Below are 21,519 nucleotides of genomic sequence, written 5' to 3'. Positions count from 1 at the left end.
TCCGCGGCAAATCTCTGCTTTGTCCCGTTATGCTCCGCTGCCCCACTACGACTTTACGTTGCTCAAGTCCCAGAGGCGGAAGTGCAGAAGCCGGTAGGGCCGGTTTGTCCGCCTTCGGTCCCTTTAATGGCGACGACGACTCTGGCGAGCCCCGCCCACTCCTGCCAGAAAGGACACCATTGGCTTTCCCCGGCAGCTTCGTCCTCCTATTGGTTACTGATTCAATGCCAACGTTCAGATTGGCCTTAAAGTTTTCTTTTGGTTTCCGGTGTCCTCGCGATGGCGACTCCGGACTCCCTGTCGCTGTTCACCAGTCTTGGGCTGAGCGAACATAAGGCCCGCGAGACGCTCAAGAACACGGCTCTGAGCGCGCAGCTGCGCGAGGCGGCGACGCAGGTGCGCCCGCCTCTGCCTTGGCTCGGGCTGCCATTTGCCCCAGCGCAGAGCCAGGTCGTGTCCCGACTCCGGCCTCTCTTACTGGGCATGGGGCTTCTCTTCTGATTCCTCTGAACACAGGCGCAGCGGACTCTGGGCTCCACCATCGACAAGGCTACCGGGACCCTGCTATATGGCTTGGCCTCCCGACTCAAGGATCCCCGGCGTCTGCCCTTTCTCGTGGGCTACATCGCCAATAAGAAGATCCACACCGAGACCCAGTTGAGCGGTGAGACCCCTTCCTGGCCTGCCAGTTCCACTTCGAACCCCTCCCCTCAGCCAGGACGCCCTATCTGCCCCTTCTGCCAAGTCTCCCAAGACATTCTAGATCCCAGTTCTGCACTCTTCCTCTAAAGCAGGGCCTTGGCACTGATGAGGCAGGGGGTGGCCTCTGGTGAGACTGGAAGGGAAACTGCCTAGGTCTGAGTGGGGAGTCTGAAGGCTTTTCTAAGGTCGGTCAAGGGCTCAGTCTCCCAGGAGACCAAGCTGTGGTTGAGGTCTCATGGGATTGGGGCCCCGCCTGCGCATTCTTGAAGCTGAGAGCCCACAAACTCATTGGCCCTCCTTTCTCAGCTGCCCTTGAGTATGTGCGAAGTCACCCCCTGGACCCCATTGACACCATGGACTTTGAGCAGGAATGTGGTGTGGACGTCGTGGTGACTCCAGAGCAAATTGAAGAGGCTGTGAGTCTTTCCCCAGTGGCTGCCTCCCCAGGACTGGCCCTAGGAATGAGTGGCTCAGCTGTTCCACCCAGGAGAACCCAGGGTGAGGGTGTTGGCTCCTAGAGTGTCCCTCAAGGGGGCTTTTCTGAACCACATGGTTTGGCCTTCTGCAGGTGGAGGCTGCCATAAATCGGCACCAGCCCCAGCTCCTGGTGGAACGGTACCATTTCAACATGGGGCTGCTGATGGGTGAGCAGAGCCTGGGGTTGGGGCTGTTGGCTGTTTTATTCAGGTCATGCTTTCTCTTCTGGGCAGGAGAAGAGGAGGGGTGAGGGGCAAGAGCACCTAAAAGTGGTCTGGCTAGGCCAGGATCTGGTTCCTGTGGTCAGCCAGGACCTTTCCTTGGTTTTGAGGTGGGGGGTGGGGAGTACCTTCCTCTGGTTTTGTGTAGCTCCTTGTGCCTGTGCTTGTAGGAGAGGCACGGGCTGTACTCAAGTGGGCTGATGGCAAAATGATCAAGCACGAAGTGGATATGCAGGTGGGCACCTCCCTGAACTAAAGCTGGCAAAGACCTTGGCATGGATGGGACCTGGAGTCCACTGAGGGATAATAGAGGAGAGGAGACCCTGTCGCTATTCCGGCAATGGAGAGTAGAGCCTGGTGTGCAGGGGCAGCACCTGAGTGGGCAGTGAGACTTGGTCGTCTGTGCTGTGCCATGCCTAACTTGGGGTGAGGCACTTCAGATTCCTCATTCCATAAATAGGGATGATGTGGCCTTCATCTCAGACTGCTGGCATAGGATCACAGGAGGGTGATGGCTGAGATATATCACTTGTGTTCACGGTAGCCACACTGTAAATGGCAGTTCTTGTTACCTAGGTCCAGTATAGACTCTCAGGAGGGAGAGAGATTTGAGGCCAGCTAAACCATGTTATAAGTAGAAGTGGAATGGGTTAAGCAAGCTCTCATGGTGGCCGGGGGAGCTTATGCACAAGTGAGGAAATCCTGGGGTGTGTGGGCAGGATCAGTCAGGAGCTCCTTGAAAGAGGATACTCTGGTCTCTGCTCAGGTCCTCCACCTTCTGGGTCCCAAGACGGAGTCTGATCTGGACAAGAAATCCAAGGTGGGACTGGGTGTGGCCCTGGGTCCTTGGGTGTGGTGGAGTAGAGTGAGACTTCAGGCTGGGGAAGGGAGTGTCTGACCCCAGTAATCACAAGACCCTGCCCAGGAGAGACCTTTAATCAGCTTCTGGGCTTCCTTTAGGTAGTGAAGGCTCGGCCAGAAGCAGCAGACCGGAGGAAAGCAAAGGATGTGGTGGAGAACGGTAAGAGGCTTGAGGCTCCTTTCACATTTAGCAAACTGACTTTTGGGCCATGCCCGTTGGGTCCTCAGCCCAGCCTCCTCAGGCCCTTGGCTAGTTCAATACCTACCTGCCTTCTGCCTCAAGGCTGGAATTTCTAGTGTTTCCTTTGCTCCCTTTGCCTCAAGGCTGGCCTGATGAGGCCACAGGAGTCTGACTCTGTATCTTGTCTCTGGGGTTGGAGAGAGAGGGGCCTGCTCAGTTCTGTTTTGGTTGCAGGATTTGGGTGTTACCGAAAGGCACCTCCATTAGAAGGATATGGTAGCCATATCCAGAGGACAAATTTTCCTTGGTCTCATCTGCAGGTGTGGCTGCTGGCCAGGCTCTGGCCCTGATGGAGCAGCTCCGGGGAGAGGCACTCAAGTTCCACAAGCCTGGTGAGTGGTTGGGTTGGAATGCTGGGCAGGACTGGGCCCTTGTAGCAACCCCAGCAGCCAGGACCCTGGGAGTGCGGATCTTGGGCTGCAGTCTGATTGCCCCTTGTTCTGGTCCTGGCAGGTGAAAATTACAAGACGCCAGGCTATGTGACCACCCCACACACCATGAATCTGCTGAAGCAGCACCTGGAGATCACGGGGGGACAGGTGTGTGTGAGAGTGGCCAGGCGAGCTAGTGCCGTCAGCACCTGCCGGGGTACCTCAGCCACCTCCAGAGTGCCCCATCTCACCTACCACCATGACTTTCCTGGAAAGGGGCATCTGCTTCTTTAGGGTAGTCTGAGCTGTGGCTTCTTTCCTCTACTCCCATCTTTTTATCTTAGGTGCGTACCCGGTTCCCACCAGAGCCCAATGGAATCCTTCACATTGGACATGCTAAAGCTATCAATTTCAACTTTGGTTATGCCAAGGTGAGCGTGCATCCAGGGACCTGGCATGCAAGGTGACCACATGCTGCCCCCATGACTGGATACCGCAGAGGTGTCTCTGTCTTCCCTGCTGTTCCTGATAACATGGCCAGAGTGGGCGGAGGCCATGGCGGAGGTTCATGGGAGCAAATGCCTGGGAATCCATTGTGTTCATTGGGAAAAAGCTCTGAGGTGAGGCAATGAGTTGACCTTTGGGTGAATCCCCAGCGCAGCCCTTCAACTTCAAAGAGGTTATATTCTCTGTCCTAACTTTGCGTAAGAGATGCCTTGTCTGGGGCATTTAGATGCTGGAAGATGAGAGAAACTCTTGAAGCCATTTTCATTTCTGACTCAGGAGAGCTCTGAGAAGTTCCCTGGGAGAGCTAAACTGGGGGCTGATGATGTAAGAGCTCACAAATATTGCAACTCCTCTAGGCCAACAGTGGGATCTGCTTTCTGCGCTATGATGACACCAACCCTGAGAAGGAGGAAGCAAACTTCTTCACTGCCATCTATGACATGGTGACCTGGCTGGGTACGGACTGGCAGGGCTGGGGGTAGTGGGCCTATCCTTGGGCCACGGCCAGCCATTGGGTGTCCCTGGTGGCTGTTCATACTGCGTCTCATTCTGCCCCAGGTTACACACCTTACAAGGTGACATATGCCTCTGACTACTTCGACCAGCTATATACCTGGGCTGTGGAGCTCATCCGCAGGTAAGATCAGGGCCTTGGTGAGGAGCCAAGGCAGGCTGGGCAGGTCACAGCCAGGCTGGAAGCTCATACCGCTCCCTCACAGGGGCCAGGCTTATGTGTGCCACCAGCGAGGGGAGGAACTCAAAGGCCACAACCCGCTGCCCTCACCCTGGAGGGACCGTCCCGTGGAGGAGTCGCTTCTGCTGTTTGAGGTGGGGTCCTGGAGGGGTAGCTGGCTCTGGGTGGGCCAGGATGCTGAATATGGGGTGCTCCTGTGCTTAGAGGCACCTTAAGCCCTCGCTACCCACAGGCAATGCGCAAGGGCAAGTTTGCGGAGGGTGAGGCCACACTACGGATGAAGCTGGAAATGGAAGATGGCAAAATGGACCCTGTGGCCTATCGAGTCAAGTACATACCGCATCACCGCACAGGGGACACCTGGTACGTGTGGGCATGGGGTGGGGTGGCTGGATTGTGCAGTGGGGTAATGGGCCATGTGAAGTTCCATGGTTTGGACCAATGCCTGTGCCCCACAGGTGCATCTACCCCACCTATGACTACACACACTGCCTCTGTGACTCCATTGAGCACATCACCCACTCACTCTGCACCAAGGAATTCCAGGCACGGTGAGGGAGGTGGGCCTATGGAGGGGTGGGGGAGGGCAGAGCTGGTGGGATTCTAGCAGCCCTTCCTGGGATCCCTCCCAGGTCCCAGAGGTGTCCTGGGCTGACCCTACCCTCCCACCCCACGCTAGACGCTCTTCCTACTTCTGGCTGTGCAACGCGCTGGACGTCTATTGCCCCGTGCAGTGGGAGTACGGCCGCCTAAACCTACACTATGCTGTTGTCTCTAAGAGGAAGATCCTTCAGCTTGTGGCAGCTGGTGCTGTGCGGTAGGTGTGGCTGTTTGACTCATCAAAGGCTGTTGGTACTAGTAGCATGTGCTGTCAAAGGCCTTCTCACCTCCTCCTCACCCTCAGGGACTGGGATGACCCACGGCTCTTCACGCTGACAGCCCTGCGGCGGCGAGGCTTCCCGCCTGAGGCCATCAACAACTTCTGTGCCCGGGTACAACCCAGTGGGCTGGGATGGCAGGTTGGGGGTTGAGTGTGGGGTCCTGTGGTTGTGGCTGTGACTGATGCTGACCTTTTCCTGCCAGGTGGGGGTGACAGTGGCACAGACTACAATGGAGCCACATCTGCTAGAAGCCTGCGTGCGTGATGTGCTGAGTGACACAGCCCCGCGGGCCATGGCTGTGCTAGAGCCACTGCGGGTCATCATCACCAACTTTCCTGCTGCCAAGGTAGGCTTGCCTCAGCGTGTGTGTGTGTGTGTGTGTGTGTGTGTGCGCGCGCGCGTGCATGTGCGTTGGGGGGTGCACCAAGGACTGGGCTTGGGGTTGCCAGTGCTTGATGTGACTCAGACACCTGTCTTTTCCCATAGTCCTTGGACATCCAGGTGCCTAACTTCCCAGCTGATGAGAGCAAGGGCTTCCACCAGGTTCCCTTTGCACCTGTTGTCTTCATCGAGCAAAGTGACTTCAAGGAGGTGAATGTTTGGTGCTGAGCCCATCCCGGACTCCTTTCATCTCCTTATCCCTTCTGTCAGTCCATCTACCTCCTGCTGAGAGGAACCAACCCCTGTCAGACGTGGGGGTGGGAGAGGAGCCTCTTGTTCCTGTTCTACTCTTGCAGCCTTTTGTGTCTACCCCACTTCCTACCTCTAGGAGCCAGAGCCAGGCTATAAGCGCCTGGCATGGGGCCAGCCTGTGGGCCTGAGGCACACAGGCTATGTCATTGAACTGCAGCAAGTTATCAAGGTGAGAGCCAGATACAGCCTTCTTACCCGAGTGCCCACTGAGGCCGGGATCTGGGTGTAGCCTGCAGGCCTGATGGTGGTTCTCAAGTCTAAGTTCAGCTGTCTCCCCTGTCCCCTTCCCCGTTTCCCTGCTTTCAGGGCCCCAGTGGCTGTGTGGAGAGCCTGGAGGTGACCTGTAGACGGGCAGATGCTGGAGAGAAGCCTAAGGCCTTCATTCACTGGGTGTCCCAGCCACTGACGTGTGAGATTCGCCTCTATGATCGACTGTGAGTGAACACAGTTGGGTGGAGGCAGGTACAAGACAGGCATTGCCTGCTGTGGCTGCCCAGCTGGGGTCTGACTTTCACTCTCGCTGCAGATTCCAGCACAAGAACCCTGAGGATCCTGCTGAGGTGCCTGGTGGATTCTTAAGTGACCTGAACCCGGTAGGCTCATGGGGTGTGTGTGAGGTGAGGGTGGTGGGCCTCTCTGCCTAGATGACCATGTGAGTTCTTTGCCCACAGGCATCGCTAGAAGTGGTGGAGGCAGCGTTAGTGGACTGTTCTGTGGCCCTGGCAATGCCCTTTGACAAGTTCCAATTTGAGCGGCTTGGGTACTTCTCCTTGGATCCAGACAGCCGCCAAGGACAGGTGCTTGGCTTCACCTACCACCCCCTTTAAGCAAGTGACAGTGGTACCTGCACTATGCCAAGCGCTCTACCTACATGCCCTCAGTTAATCCTCACCACCTAAGGGGGGTTCATTCTACTGATGAGAAACAGGCTCAAAATTGTGTATGGATCCTGCCTTTCTTATTTCTCAGGGAGGTTGTAGGCCCAGAGGTGGTTATGATCCTTATGAAACTGAGCCCCAGGGCCATTCAGTCCCTCACCCAAAGTCACAAAGCCACTGAGAGCCCAGTTCTTCTGACCCTTGATCCCTCAGCTTTCTGGGATGGGATATGGGGTGTCTGGTAAGACCCACCTGGACCTCTGGCCTGATTGAGTTGATGGTCATTCTTCCCCCTCTGCCCTCCAGCTTGTCTTCAACCGGACTGTCACACTGAAGGAGGACCCAGGGAAGGTGTAAGCTGGAGGCCTTAGTGGACCTGGACCTACCTTATCCTCCTGGGGACTGTGAGCACCCTTATCACCCCAGAGTCCATGTTAATAAAAAGCAGCTAAATGCTCCTGGAGTCTGTGTTATCTGTCTGCCCTGCCAGCATCTGAGGGTCCTGGAGACATGCTGGGTATGTGTGGCGTGTGTGCACCGTGCATACCTGTTGTCTCTGAGAATGGGCTTCCCCAGAATGGAGTGGCACTGACAGCTTTGGCACACTACTTGGTGGTCACTGCCCCGGTCCAAGGGAATGGAGGGCCCTGTGGTGTTACTCTATGATTAGGAGGGCTGTGCCAGAGGGATCCAGAAGGTTTGTGCCTGCCTGTAGCATACAGGCCGATGAAGAGAGGCCTGGCATCCAGCTAGTCATTCAGCAAACTTGGTACCTACTATGTGTGGGGCACAGGGAGATGAGGCAGGAATGCTGCAGTGTCTTTCCAAGTTCACCGTTCAGTGTGGGGAGACAGAGAAGTGACCAGGCATATGTGAGGCTGGAGGAGGCTCCTGACCCAGTCTGGGCCTCAGAAAAGGCTTCTGCCGGGAAGTAACTAACGAGGGGAATCCCAAAGGACTTGGGGGAGTTTGCACAAGTGCAAAAAAACCAAGGTAATGAAAGTTTAAAGCTGCCAGGTTGCTCTCTGGGGCATGGTGGGCTGCTGGTGAGGTTGCCTGTGTCTGCAGCTTTAACACTCTCCACATTTTCCCTGTATACAAACAGCCCGCCACCCGAGGCCCACTTTAAGGTGGACCGGAAGTCAGCAGGCCGAACTGGCATTGTAGCTGATAACAGGGGTTCCAGACACTGGTACCTATTTGAAGCAAGCGATATGGGGACTCACCAGGTGGGCCGTGGCGGGGTGCCGGCCCCAAGTGAGGGGTATTGAAGGGCCACCTTAAACAAGAGGCCGGGCCAGGCCCCGCCCCGCGTGGAACTGCGCGGAGGAAGGAGGCCGCGGTTGGCGACTGAAGGTGGGTCCAGTGAGAGAGCCCTGGGCCAGGGCCGGTCCCTGAGTCCGCCCGGGAGCCCTGGCTAGGCAAGGCCGCCGCCCTGGCTCCGCCCCGAATTTGGGGGGCGTCCGTGGGCGGGGCTGTTCGTCCCACCCTCTTGGCCGAGCGCGCTGCTCTGTTAGCTAGAAGCGCGGCCTCCCTCCCCGGCTGGAGCGTTCCCTTTAAGTCTGGCCGGGAGGCAACCTTCAGTTCTCGCGGGATCGGCTGCTCAGATTCTCGCGAGAGGGGTATTCGGCACCTATTGGCTGTGGGGGTTGAATGTAAGATGGCGCCCAGGGAGCTGTAAGGGGAAAATCCTGTCGGTCTTGGAGCGGCGACGGCAGAACAGGAGCCCCGGGCGGTGCGGCGGGGCCGGCGGGCAGAGCGGCGGCGGCGGCGACGTCGCCGGGTGAGGGCTTCGGTGGAGGCAGGGATGCGGCGAGGCCGCGGTCCTGGGACAGCAGGCCCACCCCAGACAACGGCGGGCGGGGGCGGGCGGATCGCTGCCGCTGGGCCCAGGAGACCTCGGGGCGGCTCCGGAGCTCAGAATGTCCCTGGACCCGCGCGCCCCTGCCCCGTTGGTGGGGGAAGGGCGGTCCGAGGATTCGGGTGGGCGCGGCGCGCGCGCGCCGTAAGGCCTGTTTGTACGCGCGGGGGCGCGCGCGCTGTGCGGCCTTCCCGGTGCGCGTGGCCGCCGACGTGCGCGTTCCCGGTCCGGATATTGGCTCCCAGAGCTGCGGCCTGTGGGCAAGAGCGGCTTTCCGGGGCGCGCGCCCGCCAGCGACCCCCGACTTTGGGGCGCGCGCCCTGCTGTTGGGTGGAGGCCCTGCGGCGCTTCCGAAGGGCAGCGGGCGGGCATCTCGCATCGCCAGTAAGGTTTTGCGCTGGGTCCTCTCTGTTTCGGATCCTGGTGACGTCCCTAAGGCCGCTGTGGCTTGGGCCTGGGGAGAACCTAACCAGCATTGCGTTTGACTTGCAGACCCCCTCCTGTGCGAGGTGGGTGAGGTTGCCAGTTCAAGAAGAATGCGGTGAGCTCAGGTCCATGTACGGGGTGAGTGCTTGGGGAACGCGCTGCCCTGCTTCGGAAACCGAGCTCTGCTGGCCTTGCGAGGGCAGCGAGCTCCCCGTCGTTCCCCGGGTTTCCTCACCTTGTTCTGGTGCTTTGTGGTGGGGAGGAAAGGTTAATCCTAGAATACCTTTCAGCGGTATCTGCTTTCTTGTCATTATAAACTAATTCTTTCATAAGCGCAACTCCTACACATCACCTCTGCGCGCTCCGGAAGGATCCTCTTCTGTAGACGAGGTGAAACACTCCAGCCTTGAAAATGCCACTTTAAATTTTAAACGGAGCCTTTTCTTTTGCGTGGGTAGGAGGGGCTTACTTTTAGTCTATTAGACTGAGGACCCGCGCTTGCTTCAGCCAGAAAGTTCCCCAGAACAAAATTGAACAACCCGAGAGCCAGTGCTTTGCCTTTTTATTTCAGAATTTCCCGTCAGAAATTCCTAAAGTTCGTCTGTGTGTCGCTGCAGAAGTCACCGTTGATACAGGATTTCAGTCCCTTTCAGCCGTTTTATCACCCCAGCACTGTTAATCTGGTGCCAGAGAGTTGTAGGTTCATCCTAGAGAAATATGCTCCTCTTTTTCTGAGACAAAACATTTGCTGGTTTGTGTTTTACAGTCTTGTTTTATTATATTTAAAGAAAAGGAAGCTAAGAGGAAGTAAAATTAGCAGCCGATCAAATTTAATACTGATAGGAGTATTTTCTAATATATTGTGTAATAAGAATAAAGGTAAAACTTAAACAGAAGCTAAGGAGGGAGGAACTTCTTTGTTCTGTTGTCTTCAGAATATTTCAAGTCTTGAGAACTTAGTACAAGCAGCAACGTGGTAATGGGTGAGTTAAAATCATTCATATGCTGGAAAATGTGTGCAGTTTTTTTCTGGTAATATTGAAACGTTACAAATTCTGTCAGTCATTCTGGATGCCGTCTGCCAGAAACTACTGAGTCCTGGAAAATTGAAGTTGTAGAAATGCATCTTTAAATTCAGCCACAGGCTTCCGCTTCGACCGTTTTCCACTCTTAAAATGTAAGTCAGTGCAGCTTTCAGGTTTTAGCACAGTAAGGGATCAGCCTTTCTAAGGATCTAAGTAGTTCAACAAAAAGCAGTCAAGCTTAAGCAGGATTCGCTTATAATTTTAATATACCTTTTAGGCCTCCTTGTTCTGCAGTATCTTTGTCTTTAATTGTTAAGTTTGAGATCTGCCTTTTAAATGAGTGTTTAGGTGATGTTTTCATCAGCTCACCAACTAAAATTTACCTATTAGATGACCTCTTTCTAGTCCTCAGTGATGAATAATTTGTGTACCTCTCCATGATCCTCTGCAGTTCCACATCCCATTTCCAGCTTATGTTGCCATTTCAAACAAAAGACCAAGTAGTGGCTTAATTTTTCGTAAAACTGAATTGCCTTTTCCAAAGAGGTAACTAAAGTTAGGGGTTCTCGGTGTGACCATCCTCCTTTATGGCAGCTTCAGAATAAGGGTTGTCTTCCTTCAAGCTTTACACGGGTTCTTTTAATTTAACCAGCTGTGGTTTGTTCTTGATGTGTCATGCTTCTTCCTTGCCTACTTTTTAAATGACCACTTTATCATGGTCTTTTATTTCTCAGTTAACCTCAGAGTGAGGTGTTACACGAACGCCTGTTCTTTTCTGTTACCGTGTATTTAGTTGCCCTGTATTTTGTTCTGTCTGTTCCAGATGTTTTAAGTCTTCTCCAGGTATCCTTTGTTTTTTTCCTAATTCCCACATTGGATTATGATTTCTGTCTTTAAATTGAAGTGGCTGCATGAAGAAATGATAGATCAGCTTCCTGCTTTGCTGCTACGGGGGGAGAAAAGGTCCTTCAGTCTTACTTTTTAGGTCTTGGCAAGCTGTAGGTAGAGCTGGTAGACTGTGTCAGAAAGCTGATTTTTTTTTCTTTTTTAAAGTTTATGAAATATGTATCTATCTGTATAAATTGAGATGATCTGTGTACAGTTTAATGAAAAATTAAAAAGTAAACTCCTGTGTAACTACCAGCGTATTCAAGAAATAGACCAATACCAGCACCCCTGAACCCTTCATAGTTCCCTTCCCCATCATTGCTTCTCAACCCCTAGGAAAAACTAGTTGCCATCAAGTTGATTCCAACTCACGGTGACCCCACGTATGTCATAGTAGAACTGTGCCTCATAGGGGTTTCAGTGGCTGATTTTTTGGAAGTAGATTGCAAGGCCTTTCTTCTGAGGTGCTACTGGAATCTCCAGCCTTTTGGTTAGCAGCTGAGTGCATTAACCATTTGGACCACACAGGGACTTCTCAACCCCTAGAGACAACTACTTTTCTGACTTCTGTGATAATCATGTTCTTTGTTTTCCTTTCTACTTTTACCATTTTTGTATCCCTAAACAATGTAGTTTAACTTTGCTTGCTTGTGTATTTTATATAGATGGATCATACTGTATTATTTTTTGTCCAGGTTTAGCATTAAGTTTGTGAAATTTGTCCATGTTGTGTATAGCTGTATTTCATTCAGTCCCATTTCTGTATAATTTTCTGCTGTATGGAGCCCTGGTGGTTGCAGTGGTTAAGAGCTCGGCTGCTAACCAAAAGGTCAGCAGTTCGAATCCACCATCCACTCCTTGGAAACCCTGTGGGGCAGTTCTACTCTGTTCTTCAGGATCGCTGAGTCGAAATTGACTCAAGGGCAATGGGTTTGTTTTTTTTTTTTATTCTGCTGTATGAGTATACTAGAATTTATTATCCATTCCACTATTGGTGGACATCTAGATTGCTTCCAGTTTTTTGGCTGCTGTTTAACATTCATGTACGAGTACCTTTGTACTTGTGTATGTCATATACACCAAGGGGTAGAATTGCTGGGTCATATGGAGTATTTTCAGCTTCACTAGGTAATACAAATGGCTGTGCCCATTAGGCTTTGGTAGGAATGTGAATTATAAGTTGAAAGTGTGTATTGTCAAAAATAGAACCATGATGAAAATGCCCCTAAATCAGGGACCCCTCTGGCAAAGGCTTGGAGCACATGAATGACATAATGGGATAATTTCCATCACAAATGCTATAGTGGGTTAGTATCTTTTAACAACAGAAATATGTCTCCTACTCTGTTTCTTAGAAATGACTCCTTATATTAATTAGGACAAATGTGACTATAACGCCTTAAAATGAAATCGATACTTTTTTTAATGTAAGTGTGTTCTTTGAACCAGATTTGCTTAGGGGCTCTGGTGGCACAGTGGTTAAGCGTTTGGCTGCTAACCAAAAGGTCAGCAGTTCAAATCCGCCAGGCGCTCCTTGGAAACCCTATGGGGCAGTTCTGCTCTGTCCTATAGGGTCGCTGAGTCAGAATCGACTCAATGGCAACTGGTTTGGTTTTTTTGGTTTTGGAGGAGCTAGAGTAGATGTTAAGCCTTGAAAGGGACCCTAGAGCATGGCTATTGGGTAAAACAGGAATTAGCAAGGGTTTTAAGGCAGCTGAGATAAGTGTCTTCCCTTGATCATCACATCTTCAAGACCCACTGTGTCAGAGATGAGAGAGGACCCAATCAAGGGTGATTCTGATCAGTAGTTACGTCTTATCTTAGTACCTAAGTGGAAAAAAGAAAGAACTTAGCAAACAGAACTCTAGAAATGTATGGACTGTCGTTTTGGAGTAACCTTTGTTCATTGGTACCATCTTGTGTTCTAGTGATAAAATACTAAAAATAATGATAACTCGTGTTCAGGGCCTGCTCTGTGTCAGACACTGCAAAGCTCCAGTAGAAGGAAGTACAGAGGAGATACTAGTGATCAGTGTTGACATACCAGTGACAACCTCCTGGGTCTGTGGTGGGGGGCTGGTTTGTCTGTTTATTGTTTTGCAAAGCAGCTCTACTAAAGCATTTAGAAGCAGTTGCTTCCGACGAGCACAAGAGTGTTTCCTCCTTTGTCCGTTTACTAATCTCATATGACTCCTAGAAATTGGGAGTAATTAACTATCCCTCTATAACTTCATGTTTTTCAGAAGTATTTTACTTTGCCTTGAGGTAATTAATAATCTTTTCTTTCTTTGGGGTTTATGGGGGGTAGTTTCATCAAGTTTCTCCCTTTCTGTTTATTACCAAAGTTCAACCTTGTGGGTCCTGTTAGCAGCATCTTGAAGAAGTTAACGGTCTTCGTTATTATGCAAGTTTGTGGTACTTAATGGTTTTGTTTGTCTTTGATAGTTTTGGATTTTGTGGAAAAGTATACTACAACTGAACAGAATGTTATTTATCCTAACAATCTTTCTGACTTGCTGTAGGGTATATATTTTTCTTGTATGTATAACTCTCCTTTAACTTAACAGGCCTTGTGAGATGGTGTCTGTTACTGTTACTGCTGTAGAACCACTGTGCAGAAAAAGATGGTTTACTACAAATTGTAGAAAATACAAGAAAGTATTAAATAGGAAGAAGTTTAAATTCTTGGTGATTCCACTACCCATGTATAACCACTGTTAACATTTTTTAAAATTAATACACTTTATTTTTAGAGTAGTTTTAGATTTACAGAAAAATCGAGCAGAAAGTTGAGGGACTTCCCATATATCCCCCCCCCCCCAGTTTTCCCTAATATTAACATTTTCAGTTAGTGTTTTACATTTGTTAAAATTGATAAACTGATATTAATACATTATTATTAAAGTCCATAGTTTACATTAGGGTATACAGTTCTGTGGGTTTTTTACAAATGCTTAATCTCATGTATCCGCCATTACAGTTTTATACAAAATAGTTTCACTGTCTAAAAATCCTCTGTTCTCACCTCCCTATTCATTCCTTCCTCCCATCCCACCCCCACCCCACCCCACCCCATGGCAACCACTGATTTTTTTTTTTTACTGTCTCTATAGTTTTGCTTTTTCCAGAATGTCATCGTATCATTGCAATCATACTATATGTAACCTTTTCAGACTTCCTTGTTTCACTTAGCAATATGCATTTAAGGTTCTTCCATGTCATTTTAAAATTGAGTTGTTTTCTTATTGTTGAGTTTTAAGAGTTCTTTGTACGTTTTGGGTAAAACTCGTTGCCGTCGAATCGATTCCAACTCATAGTGACCCTATAGGACCGAGTAGAACTGCCCCAATAGGTTTTCCAAAGCTGTAATCTTTATGGTACGGTACCTTTGTGTATTCCTTCCATTTTCTTTTTATGCTTCTTTTGTAGTTCAATATTTTGCCCATAGAATAGTATTACAACTTGAGGCTTGAATTTTGCTTCTGTTCTTTCAGCTTGAGAAATGCCGAGTGTGTTCTTACATTTTGGTTTTCTAACTCCAGGTCTTTGCACATTTCGTTATAATGCTTTACTTTGTTTTCTCAAGCTGTCCTTTGAAATCTTCTGTTCTGCTTTTTTGCTTCATTATTTCTTCCATTCGCTTTATCTACTCTACATTTTAGAGCAACTGTCAGAGTCTCTTCTGACATCCATTTTGTTCTTTTCTTCCTGTCTTTTTAATGATCTTTTGTTTTCTTCATGTATGGTGTCCTTGATGTCATCCCACAACTTGTCTGGTTTTTGGTCATTAGTTTTCAATGCCTCAAATCTGTTCTTGCTCCTTAGAAGCTAGGATGGCAAGACTTCGTCTTACATATTTTGGTCATGTTATCAGGAGGGACCAGTCCCTGGAGAAGGACATCATGTTTGGTAAACTAGAGGGTCAGCTGAAAAAAGGAGGACCCTCAACATGATGGATTGACACAGTGACTGCAACAATGGACTCAGACATAGCAACGATTGTGAGGATGGTGCAGGACTGGGCAGTGTTTTATCCTGTTGTAACATAGGGTCACTGTGAGTTGGAACTGACTCGACTGCACCTAACAACAATCTGTATGCAAGCAGATTACCACATCTTTCACCCATGGTGGGTTTGAACTGCTGACCTTTTGGTTAGCAGCCCAGTGCTTAACCACTGCACCACCTTATATTTTGGATACAGGCCCTTTATCAGATAAGTGTTTTGCAGACATTATCTCCCAGCTTGGTTTATCTTTTCATTCTTTTACAGTTATTTAGCATTTTGATGCATTTCTTGCCAGTCTTTTAATTTTGTTTTATGCGTATAATTAAACAAAACTGGGATGTATAAGTACAGTTGTATTGGCTGCCGTTTTACGCATAATGTGCTTTTTGTGTCATTAACATTAAACATAAGTGTGTGTGTGGGAAGGGACAAAGAATCTTCCAGATATTAACGTGTTTTTAAAGCTGTTGTGTTATAGAAAGATCAGCGGAATCACATAAAAAACTTACAAGCAGACTTTATTTATATGAATTTGGTATATAATAACAGTGCATTTCAACTCAGTGGGCAAAGGAATTTCAGTAATTCAATAAATGATATAGGGACAAGTTGTTAGTTTTTAGAAAAAAAAAATTTTTTTTACCTCATACCATGCGGCATAAACTCTAAATGGGTGAAAGATGTATAGAAAGTTATACCGTAAAGTAAAAATTGTAGATGATATTGATCTGCTCTTGTGGTAGTGTGGACTTTCTTAGCCTTTTTGTAAGTCAGCAAAGGAAAAAATCATCACCACTGTTGATAATTTGTCTTAATTAATGTTTTTCTTTACTCACTGACTTGTTTAAAATATTTGAATATATTCCTGAAGCTTTTCCAACTTTGTTGTATAGAAGAAGGGGACTGAAGGAGGACTGGAGTGTAGATGTGGGCATAGTTGCATCTTGAATGTGGGGATGCGTCAGGCTAAATTCCGACCATGGGATCAGGGGTGACTGTGCGAGGGATGCCCGTGGATTTCAGTGGCATCTGCTTCTGGTGTACTGGCACACTTTTTAATTTTCGAAGTTGTACAGGGCTAATGTTATTTTAAAAACATGACAGTTAAATTCTCTGTAACTAGTTTATATTTATTCCTTAAGAGTTGTTTTTTGCCTTCATTTTCATTTTAGACATCTTAGAAATACATTGTCAGATTATCTCCCATGATTTTGCCACTTGAAAAATCAGTAGAGCTCAGCCTCTTCTTCAGTAGTCTTCTGCTCCTGTTTCTCTCCTATGATAAATTAGCTTTCAGTTTTTATTTCTTCCCATGTATAATAAACCTGTTGCCACTGAGTTAATTCCAACTCATAGCAACTCTATAGGACAGAGTAGACTGCGCCATAGAGTTTCCAAGGAGCAGCGGGTGGATTTAAACTGCTTAACCACTGCACCACCAGGGCCCATGTGTAATAGAATTATTAAATTATTAAATTTTCAATTCCTCAGGAGGTCAGTACTGTATTTTGTCCCAGTCAAGAGGCATAGGATTTGGTCAGGTTGCTTTGGATCAGGTGGTTGCTAGCAAAGCAGGGACTCTGCGAGCATTGTTCACACTGAAGCTTCTCTGTTTCAGGAGGGCAGATGGCTGGGGCCAGATCTTTTGGACTAAAATTGATCTTGGCCAGGCCTTCCTGGGGTAGACTAGAGTCAGCCTGGCTGTCCCGAAGCTGAGGCCCCTCTGAAAGGCTACTGCCCTGTGGGAACTGGGGCTTTTCTGGGGCTGTTTTCCCATGTGCATCATGGATGGCTCCGGTAATTCTGGACTGAATCTCATTGAAGCCAACTGTGGCTAAGCCTCGATGCTGCAGCCAGAACCAGATAGCAGAACTTGAATTAGACACATCGTCTTTGAGGCCAGGATAGGAACAGCCGGAGGAAGGTCTTTGAAAACATGGGGTTTTCTTTTGGGATGTATGGGGAGATGTCTTTGTCATTCCAGTAAGATTTCCATTAAATTTATACCCATGTGTCAGACCGTGAACATAACTGACTACTTAGTGTTTATAGGCTAGTATCTTTCCTTCTAGGAATCAAACAAACAAACAAAAAATCTTATGGCCACAGAAATTAGCACATTTGTCCAGAAATAATTTATTTTAAAATTCTTGTTCAAATGAGATATTTGTCAAGTTAACAAGATGGTTGAAATAGTTTTGTTGTTGCCATGTCCTTTTTCCTCCTTGAGTCTTCTAGGAGCCCTGGTGGTGCAGTGGTTAAGAGCTCGGCTGCTAACCAAAACGTCAGCAGTTCAGATCTACCAGCCGCTCTTTGGAAACCCCATGGAGCATTTCTACTCTGTCCTATAGGGTTGCTATGAGTCAGAATCAACTCAGCGACAACATGTTTGATTTTTTTTGGTGAGTCCTTTAGAAGCAGCTCCTTCCTGTAGACTTCAAGGTGGCTGAGCTGTGTTGGGTGACTTACTTGTAGTGATGCTGCTCCCTGATGAGGAGTGCCTGTCAGAATCCAGTACACCTTTATGTGTCCTCCTTACTTACATGCAGGGGACCGAAAAAGCCTACATGTTCTTATATTTTGGGGAGGTTCTTCTAAAGAGTACTCAGGTATCAGATCAAATGCTGACTTAGTGTACATTTGTTATCAGTCTGGTGGATGCTACCAAGTGAGCAGGTTACAAAGGACCAGAAATGAAGCCATCTGTGTGAGTCTGTCTGAATGGGCAGACAGGAATGTTCTTTCAAATTGGTCTTTTCTATTAAAGTGTTTTTTTAAGTTCTCCATTGAAGTCATTGTTTGTTAATATTTCTTAGCTGCTTCTGATTCAGTGGTCCTTAAAGGATTCTGGCTTGTACAGAGTCAGTGAAGAACCTTCTGGGGAGTTACTGAAAGAAAACAGTGTTTGGGACACAGTAGTAGTGGTTTCTACTTGAAACCCCACTGAGAACTTTAAGCTTTGGAGCATGTGAGGAACACTGGAGGGTTCTACACCCTGGAGTTTAAACCACTTTGAACACATGGCTAGCTATAAACAAAACTGTGTTTTTATTATAAAATATTTCACTTCACAAGGACAGAGAAAACTATAATGAACACCTGGGTATGAACCTTTATCAACATTTTCTAACAGTTTTATAGAATTTTTTCCTACTTCAATCTTGTAGGAAGTTTTTGATGAAAGCTTAAAGAATGAACTTTGGTATTTTATATCAGATATTTTTCCAAGCTTTTATTGCATTATTTCTGAGAGCGGAATGTCCAGCTTATTTGCCTTTTTGCTCAGGGAATAAATTTCTATTTGCACTGGAGTTTCTTTTAGTAACTTTTTTTTTTTTTTAAGACACTGTTCTAGAAATATTGACAGGGTTTGTTTGGAGGTGACACGGACAGCAAAATTGTTTTTATCATCTTTGGAACCTTGATTTTTTTAAAAAAACATTCTGGAATTTGATTTAGTATGAAATGCTGTATTCTAAAACTAAAGATTGATTAAACAGATGCTAGTCTTAGCTAAATGCTTGTCAAAAATAGAGGGTATGGAACTTTAATGTCCTTATCTTGGAAAGTCCAGAGATACTCTAAAACTAATGAATCTAGACCTAGAAGTTTAAGTATAACTTTTTTAAAGCTTCTATGAAGGTGATCATACCAAACCTAAAAATAAAAATGTAATTGGCAGGGATCAGTGGGAGGAGGATGGTTTAGATGCTCTAAACTTACTTTTCCTAGAAGAGAGGTAATAAATGTTTAATGTTGGTAGATCGAGAGCCAGAGGTCAGAGCATACTTAGAGTTACGGAGTTAATCTGTAGTGAACTAAAAGCGGGATTGGGAGGGGACTGTTTTTACTTTTCAGTTTATACCTTCCTATACTCTAGGATCGTTATGAGTTGGGATTGACTCAGTGGCACAGAACAGTTATATACTGTTTGAAAATTTTTTCTAAACAGAGATTGCTTGAATTCTCAGTATTTTATGGGAATAGAACTAATCGTTGAAGAAAATAAATTTTAGAAAATGTAAATTCTGGTTGAGCTGTACTGTTCTTTTATAATGGAAGTGAAAAACTGAAATATGTATCAGCATGGTAGAGGGCCACTTATTGGCTGCTCTTAAAATCTTTCCTTTGTCCCTTTTTGAGCAGAGGGTGTTTGTGATTAGGTGTTAGAGTCACGCATTGTGAACTTTTTAACGTTGTTAGGTTTTTTATTATGAGAGATGCCTAATTCTTAAGGAAATTCTAGCCATAACACTGTTATCAAAGGGAAGCTCTGACACATTCTCTGCCATTGTGGTAAGTGAGTGCTCGTGGGTCACCACACCATAGTGGCCTGCTCTGAATCTGTAATGGAAGGACACTGTGTCTGGCCTTGGTGCTGTCCTTACTCAGATGTGCCATGGACTTCATCTGATAGCTTAGTCTTGAAGTCTCGGAGCAGACCTCCTGCAGCAAAGAAAAGGGAGAGCTGGGCAAAGGGAGGTGGTCAAAAGAGAGGTGAGAAAGGGGCAAACAGGAGTGTTAAGTTTCAGAGGACAAAAGACCATTGGCGGCAGCTTCACCTCGCATCCTCCTGACCTTCACTTGCTGTTCTTTGCGCTCTGTCATGCTTGGGTTTTCCTGAGAAGTGGCGGCTCTCCTGAGGGTAGTGACCTAGGAATTCTGATTTCAGACATCTGTATTGTTTTTTATTTATAGAGAAATATATTCACAATATATTTATTAATATACATCATTATAAAAGATTCATTGCTGGGTCTATTGTGTTTGAAAGTACTCAAGTATAATTTGAATACTTTACTTACAGGACCCCACAGAAATAGTGTCATTGTTAGTAAATTGATAGTAAAAAAACCAAAAAACCCATTGCCATCAAGTCGATTCTGACTCATAGCAACCCAGTCGGACAAAGTAGAACTGCCGCCATAGGGTTTCTAAGGAGCGGCTGGTGGATTTGAACTGCCAGCCTTTTGGTTAGCAGCTGTAGCTCTTAACCACTATGCCACCAGGGCTCCAAAATTAATAGTAGCAAGGACCAAATTCTCTTTTTGGTTTCACTCTTTGTTGGATATGTAGAATTTTTCTGTATGCTAACCATTCACTAGGAGAAAAGAAATTTATGATTGTAAATTATAGATGTTACAGGAGCAAGGAGCCATGATTTTTCTGTTCCGCATTGAATTTTGAATGCAAAAGATACATAGTAAGCACCGACTGTTGTGAGCCATTCAGAGAGGACCATGACACAGTCCTGTCTACCCAAAGTTTATGGCCATATGGAAGAGATGAGGTGGTTACCACATCCCTTATATCTGGGCAGTGAAAAAGAGATTAGTATTTCTAGCCTGATGGCTCAAGGAAACAAATCACTTTTCCAGACACTTGAGATTGAGAGTTCTTTTTGGCAAAAAGGTTCACTTAGTTTATGTTACTGTCTCATCTTGCGGTTGCTTTTGTACTGGAAGTGCTGCTGATTAGGGGAGGATGATACAAAGGCAGCAGTGGCAGGCACTCAACAGTCCATAGATTGCACGGTTGCCACTGGGTAGTTGAGAGTTACTACCACCCCAGCTGAACAACTCTTAAGGTAAATACCCCAATGAAAAACCTGCAGAATTGATTTCTGAGTTTTAGTAGTGTTCTAGTTATTTAAGACACTATCCAACCGGAAACTAAAAACCCATTGCTGTTGAGTCGATTCCAAGTCACAGCAACCGTATGGGACAGAGTAGAACTGCCCCGTAGGGTTTCCAAAGCTGTACTGTTTATGAAAGCAGATTGTCACATCTTTCTCCCACAGAGTGGCTGCTGGGTTCGAACCACCGACCTTTCAGTTAGCAGCGGAGTGCTTAACCACTGAGTTACCAGGGCTCCTTCTGTCCAACCTACACCCCTCCCCCCAAATTGTGTTAATCATATTAGTTGACACTTATATAGCACTATGTGTTGAGTACTTTTTGCATGTATTTAATCCTCATGTCAACTCTATGAGGAAAGTACTATTTTATCTCCATTTTATAGACAAGAAAACTAAGATTAAATTACTTGTCCAGGTTTACACAGCTAAGGAGGGATGAGCTGGGATTTGAACCCAGGCAGTCTGGCTCCAGAGTCTGTGCTCTTAACCATAAGCTCTCTACAAAAGAATGTGAGCAGTATAAGGCAAAACGGAATTTTTGGTATTTCTAATGGAAGATGAACACATTTCCCGTCTCTTGGGTCTCACCACAGTTAGGGTGGCATTCTTTCTGTTATAGGACATATTTGGCATTGGAAATAAGAAATGTCAGTAGGAATCCCTGTTCCTGGCTTCCTCCTTGCTTGGTAGTCTTCTCTTTGATAGTCACAGAGTAGTTTTGCGTGTGACTTTTACTGTCCAGTGCCTGACTCTGCAAAGAAGATGGGATTGGCCCCATACTGGGTGGGGAGTGTGTTCAGCCTCAGTTTCATCCAGTACTGTGAAGCATACTTTTGTTTTCAATGTAATACAGTTTGATTTAATAAATGTATATGGAAAAAAATTGCAAGCACCATTAACTGAAAGAATAAGGTAGTATAATAAAATTTTACTTTGGATTCCAGATTTATACAGCTGCCCTTGAATATTCCACTCTTACGTGAGGTGATTGCTCCTATGCATTTCAAGATATAAAAACAATAGCATTTGTGTGTGTGTGCGTGCCCTAGGTGAAAGTTTACAGCTCAAGTTAGTTTCTCATACAAGAATTTATACACACAACGAGGTACAGGAGTCCAGTGACAAGGCCCAGAAGGCAGAAGGGGA

At 47.1% G+C, this 21,519-nt stretch overlaps 2 protein-coding genes across 5 annotated transcripts in view; both read left to right on the top strand.

The window, feature by feature from the left end:
• The first annotated feature begins 258 nt into the window (after positions 1–258).
• On the top strand, positions 259–6,993 carry QARS1 (glutaminyl-tRNA synthetase 1). 2 transcript variants are annotated; one of them, XM_004368516.3, is made up of 24 exons: positions 259–396; positions 517–664; positions 1,009–1,118; positions 1,271–1,346; positions 1,571–1,635; positions 2,167–2,220; positions 2,361–2,421; positions 2,763–2,834; positions 2,956–3,041; positions 3,218–3,304; positions 3,737–3,836; positions 3,939–4,017; positions 4,100–4,208; positions 4,307–4,437; positions 4,533–4,625; positions 4,754–4,891; positions 4,979–5,066; positions 5,158–5,301; positions 5,442–5,546; positions 5,725–5,817; positions 5,955–6,082; positions 6,175–6,241; positions 6,320–6,445; positions 6,833–6,993. In XM_004368516.3, the coding sequence occupies exons 1-24, from the start codon at positions 280–282 to the stop codon at positions 6,881–6,883; spliced, it is 2,328 nt and encodes a 775-aa protein (XP_004368573.1). In that variant the 5' UTR covers positions 259–279; the 3' UTR covers positions 6,884–6,993. The 2 variants fall into 2 exon arrangements, with proteins under 2 accessions (XP_004368573.1, XP_023582542.1); XM_023726774.1 differs by lacking the exon at positions 6,320–6,445 and having other exon boundaries at positions 276–396.
• Positions 6,994–8,191: 1,198 nt separating this feature from the next.
• The window catches only part of QRICH1 (glutamine rich 1), a 49,663-nt gene continuing 36,335 nt past the window's right edge, over positions 8,192–21,519 (top strand). The window contains exon 1 of one of the 3 annotated variants that reach the window (XM_004368514.3): positions 8,192–8,309. The gene's annotated coding sequence lies outside the window, so the exon portion shown is untranslated. Of the gene's footprint in view, positions 8,310–8,611; positions 8,952–21,519 lie in introns of those variants that run through there. The other 2 variants (XM_023726761.1, XM_023726759.1) reach the window with 2 other exon arrangements.

This window comes from Trichechus manatus, unplaced genomic scaffold (assembly GCF_000243295.1).
Source record: "Trichechus manatus latirostris isolate Lorelei unplaced genomic scaffold, TriManLat1.0 scaffold00001, whole genome shotgun sequence".
In the NCBI taxonomy this organism is placed as follows: Eukaryota; Metazoa; Chordata; class Mammalia; order Sirenia; family Trichechidae; genus Trichechus; species Trichechus manatus.
The sequence above is the reverse complement of the archived record's forward strand: the minus strand, read 5'-3'. Positions and strand labels throughout refer to the sequence as shown.

What these genes read in the sequence shown, in the direction of transcription:
- QARS1 (XM_004368516.3), top strand. Translation starts at nt 280, where the DNA reads ATGGCGACTCCGGACTCCCTGTCGCTGTTCACCAGTCTTGGGCTGAGC. An exon ending in CAGAGCAAATTGAAGAGGCT is followed by an intron (nt 1,119 to 1,270) that starts GTGAGTCTTTCC and finishes GGCCTTCTGCAG; the next exon opens with GTGGAGGCTGCCATAAATCG. An exon ending in TCTTAAGTGACCTGAACCCG is followed by an intron (nt 6,242 to 6,319) that starts GTAGGCTCATGG and finishes CTTTGCCCACAG; the next exon opens with GCATCGCTAGAAGTGGTGGA.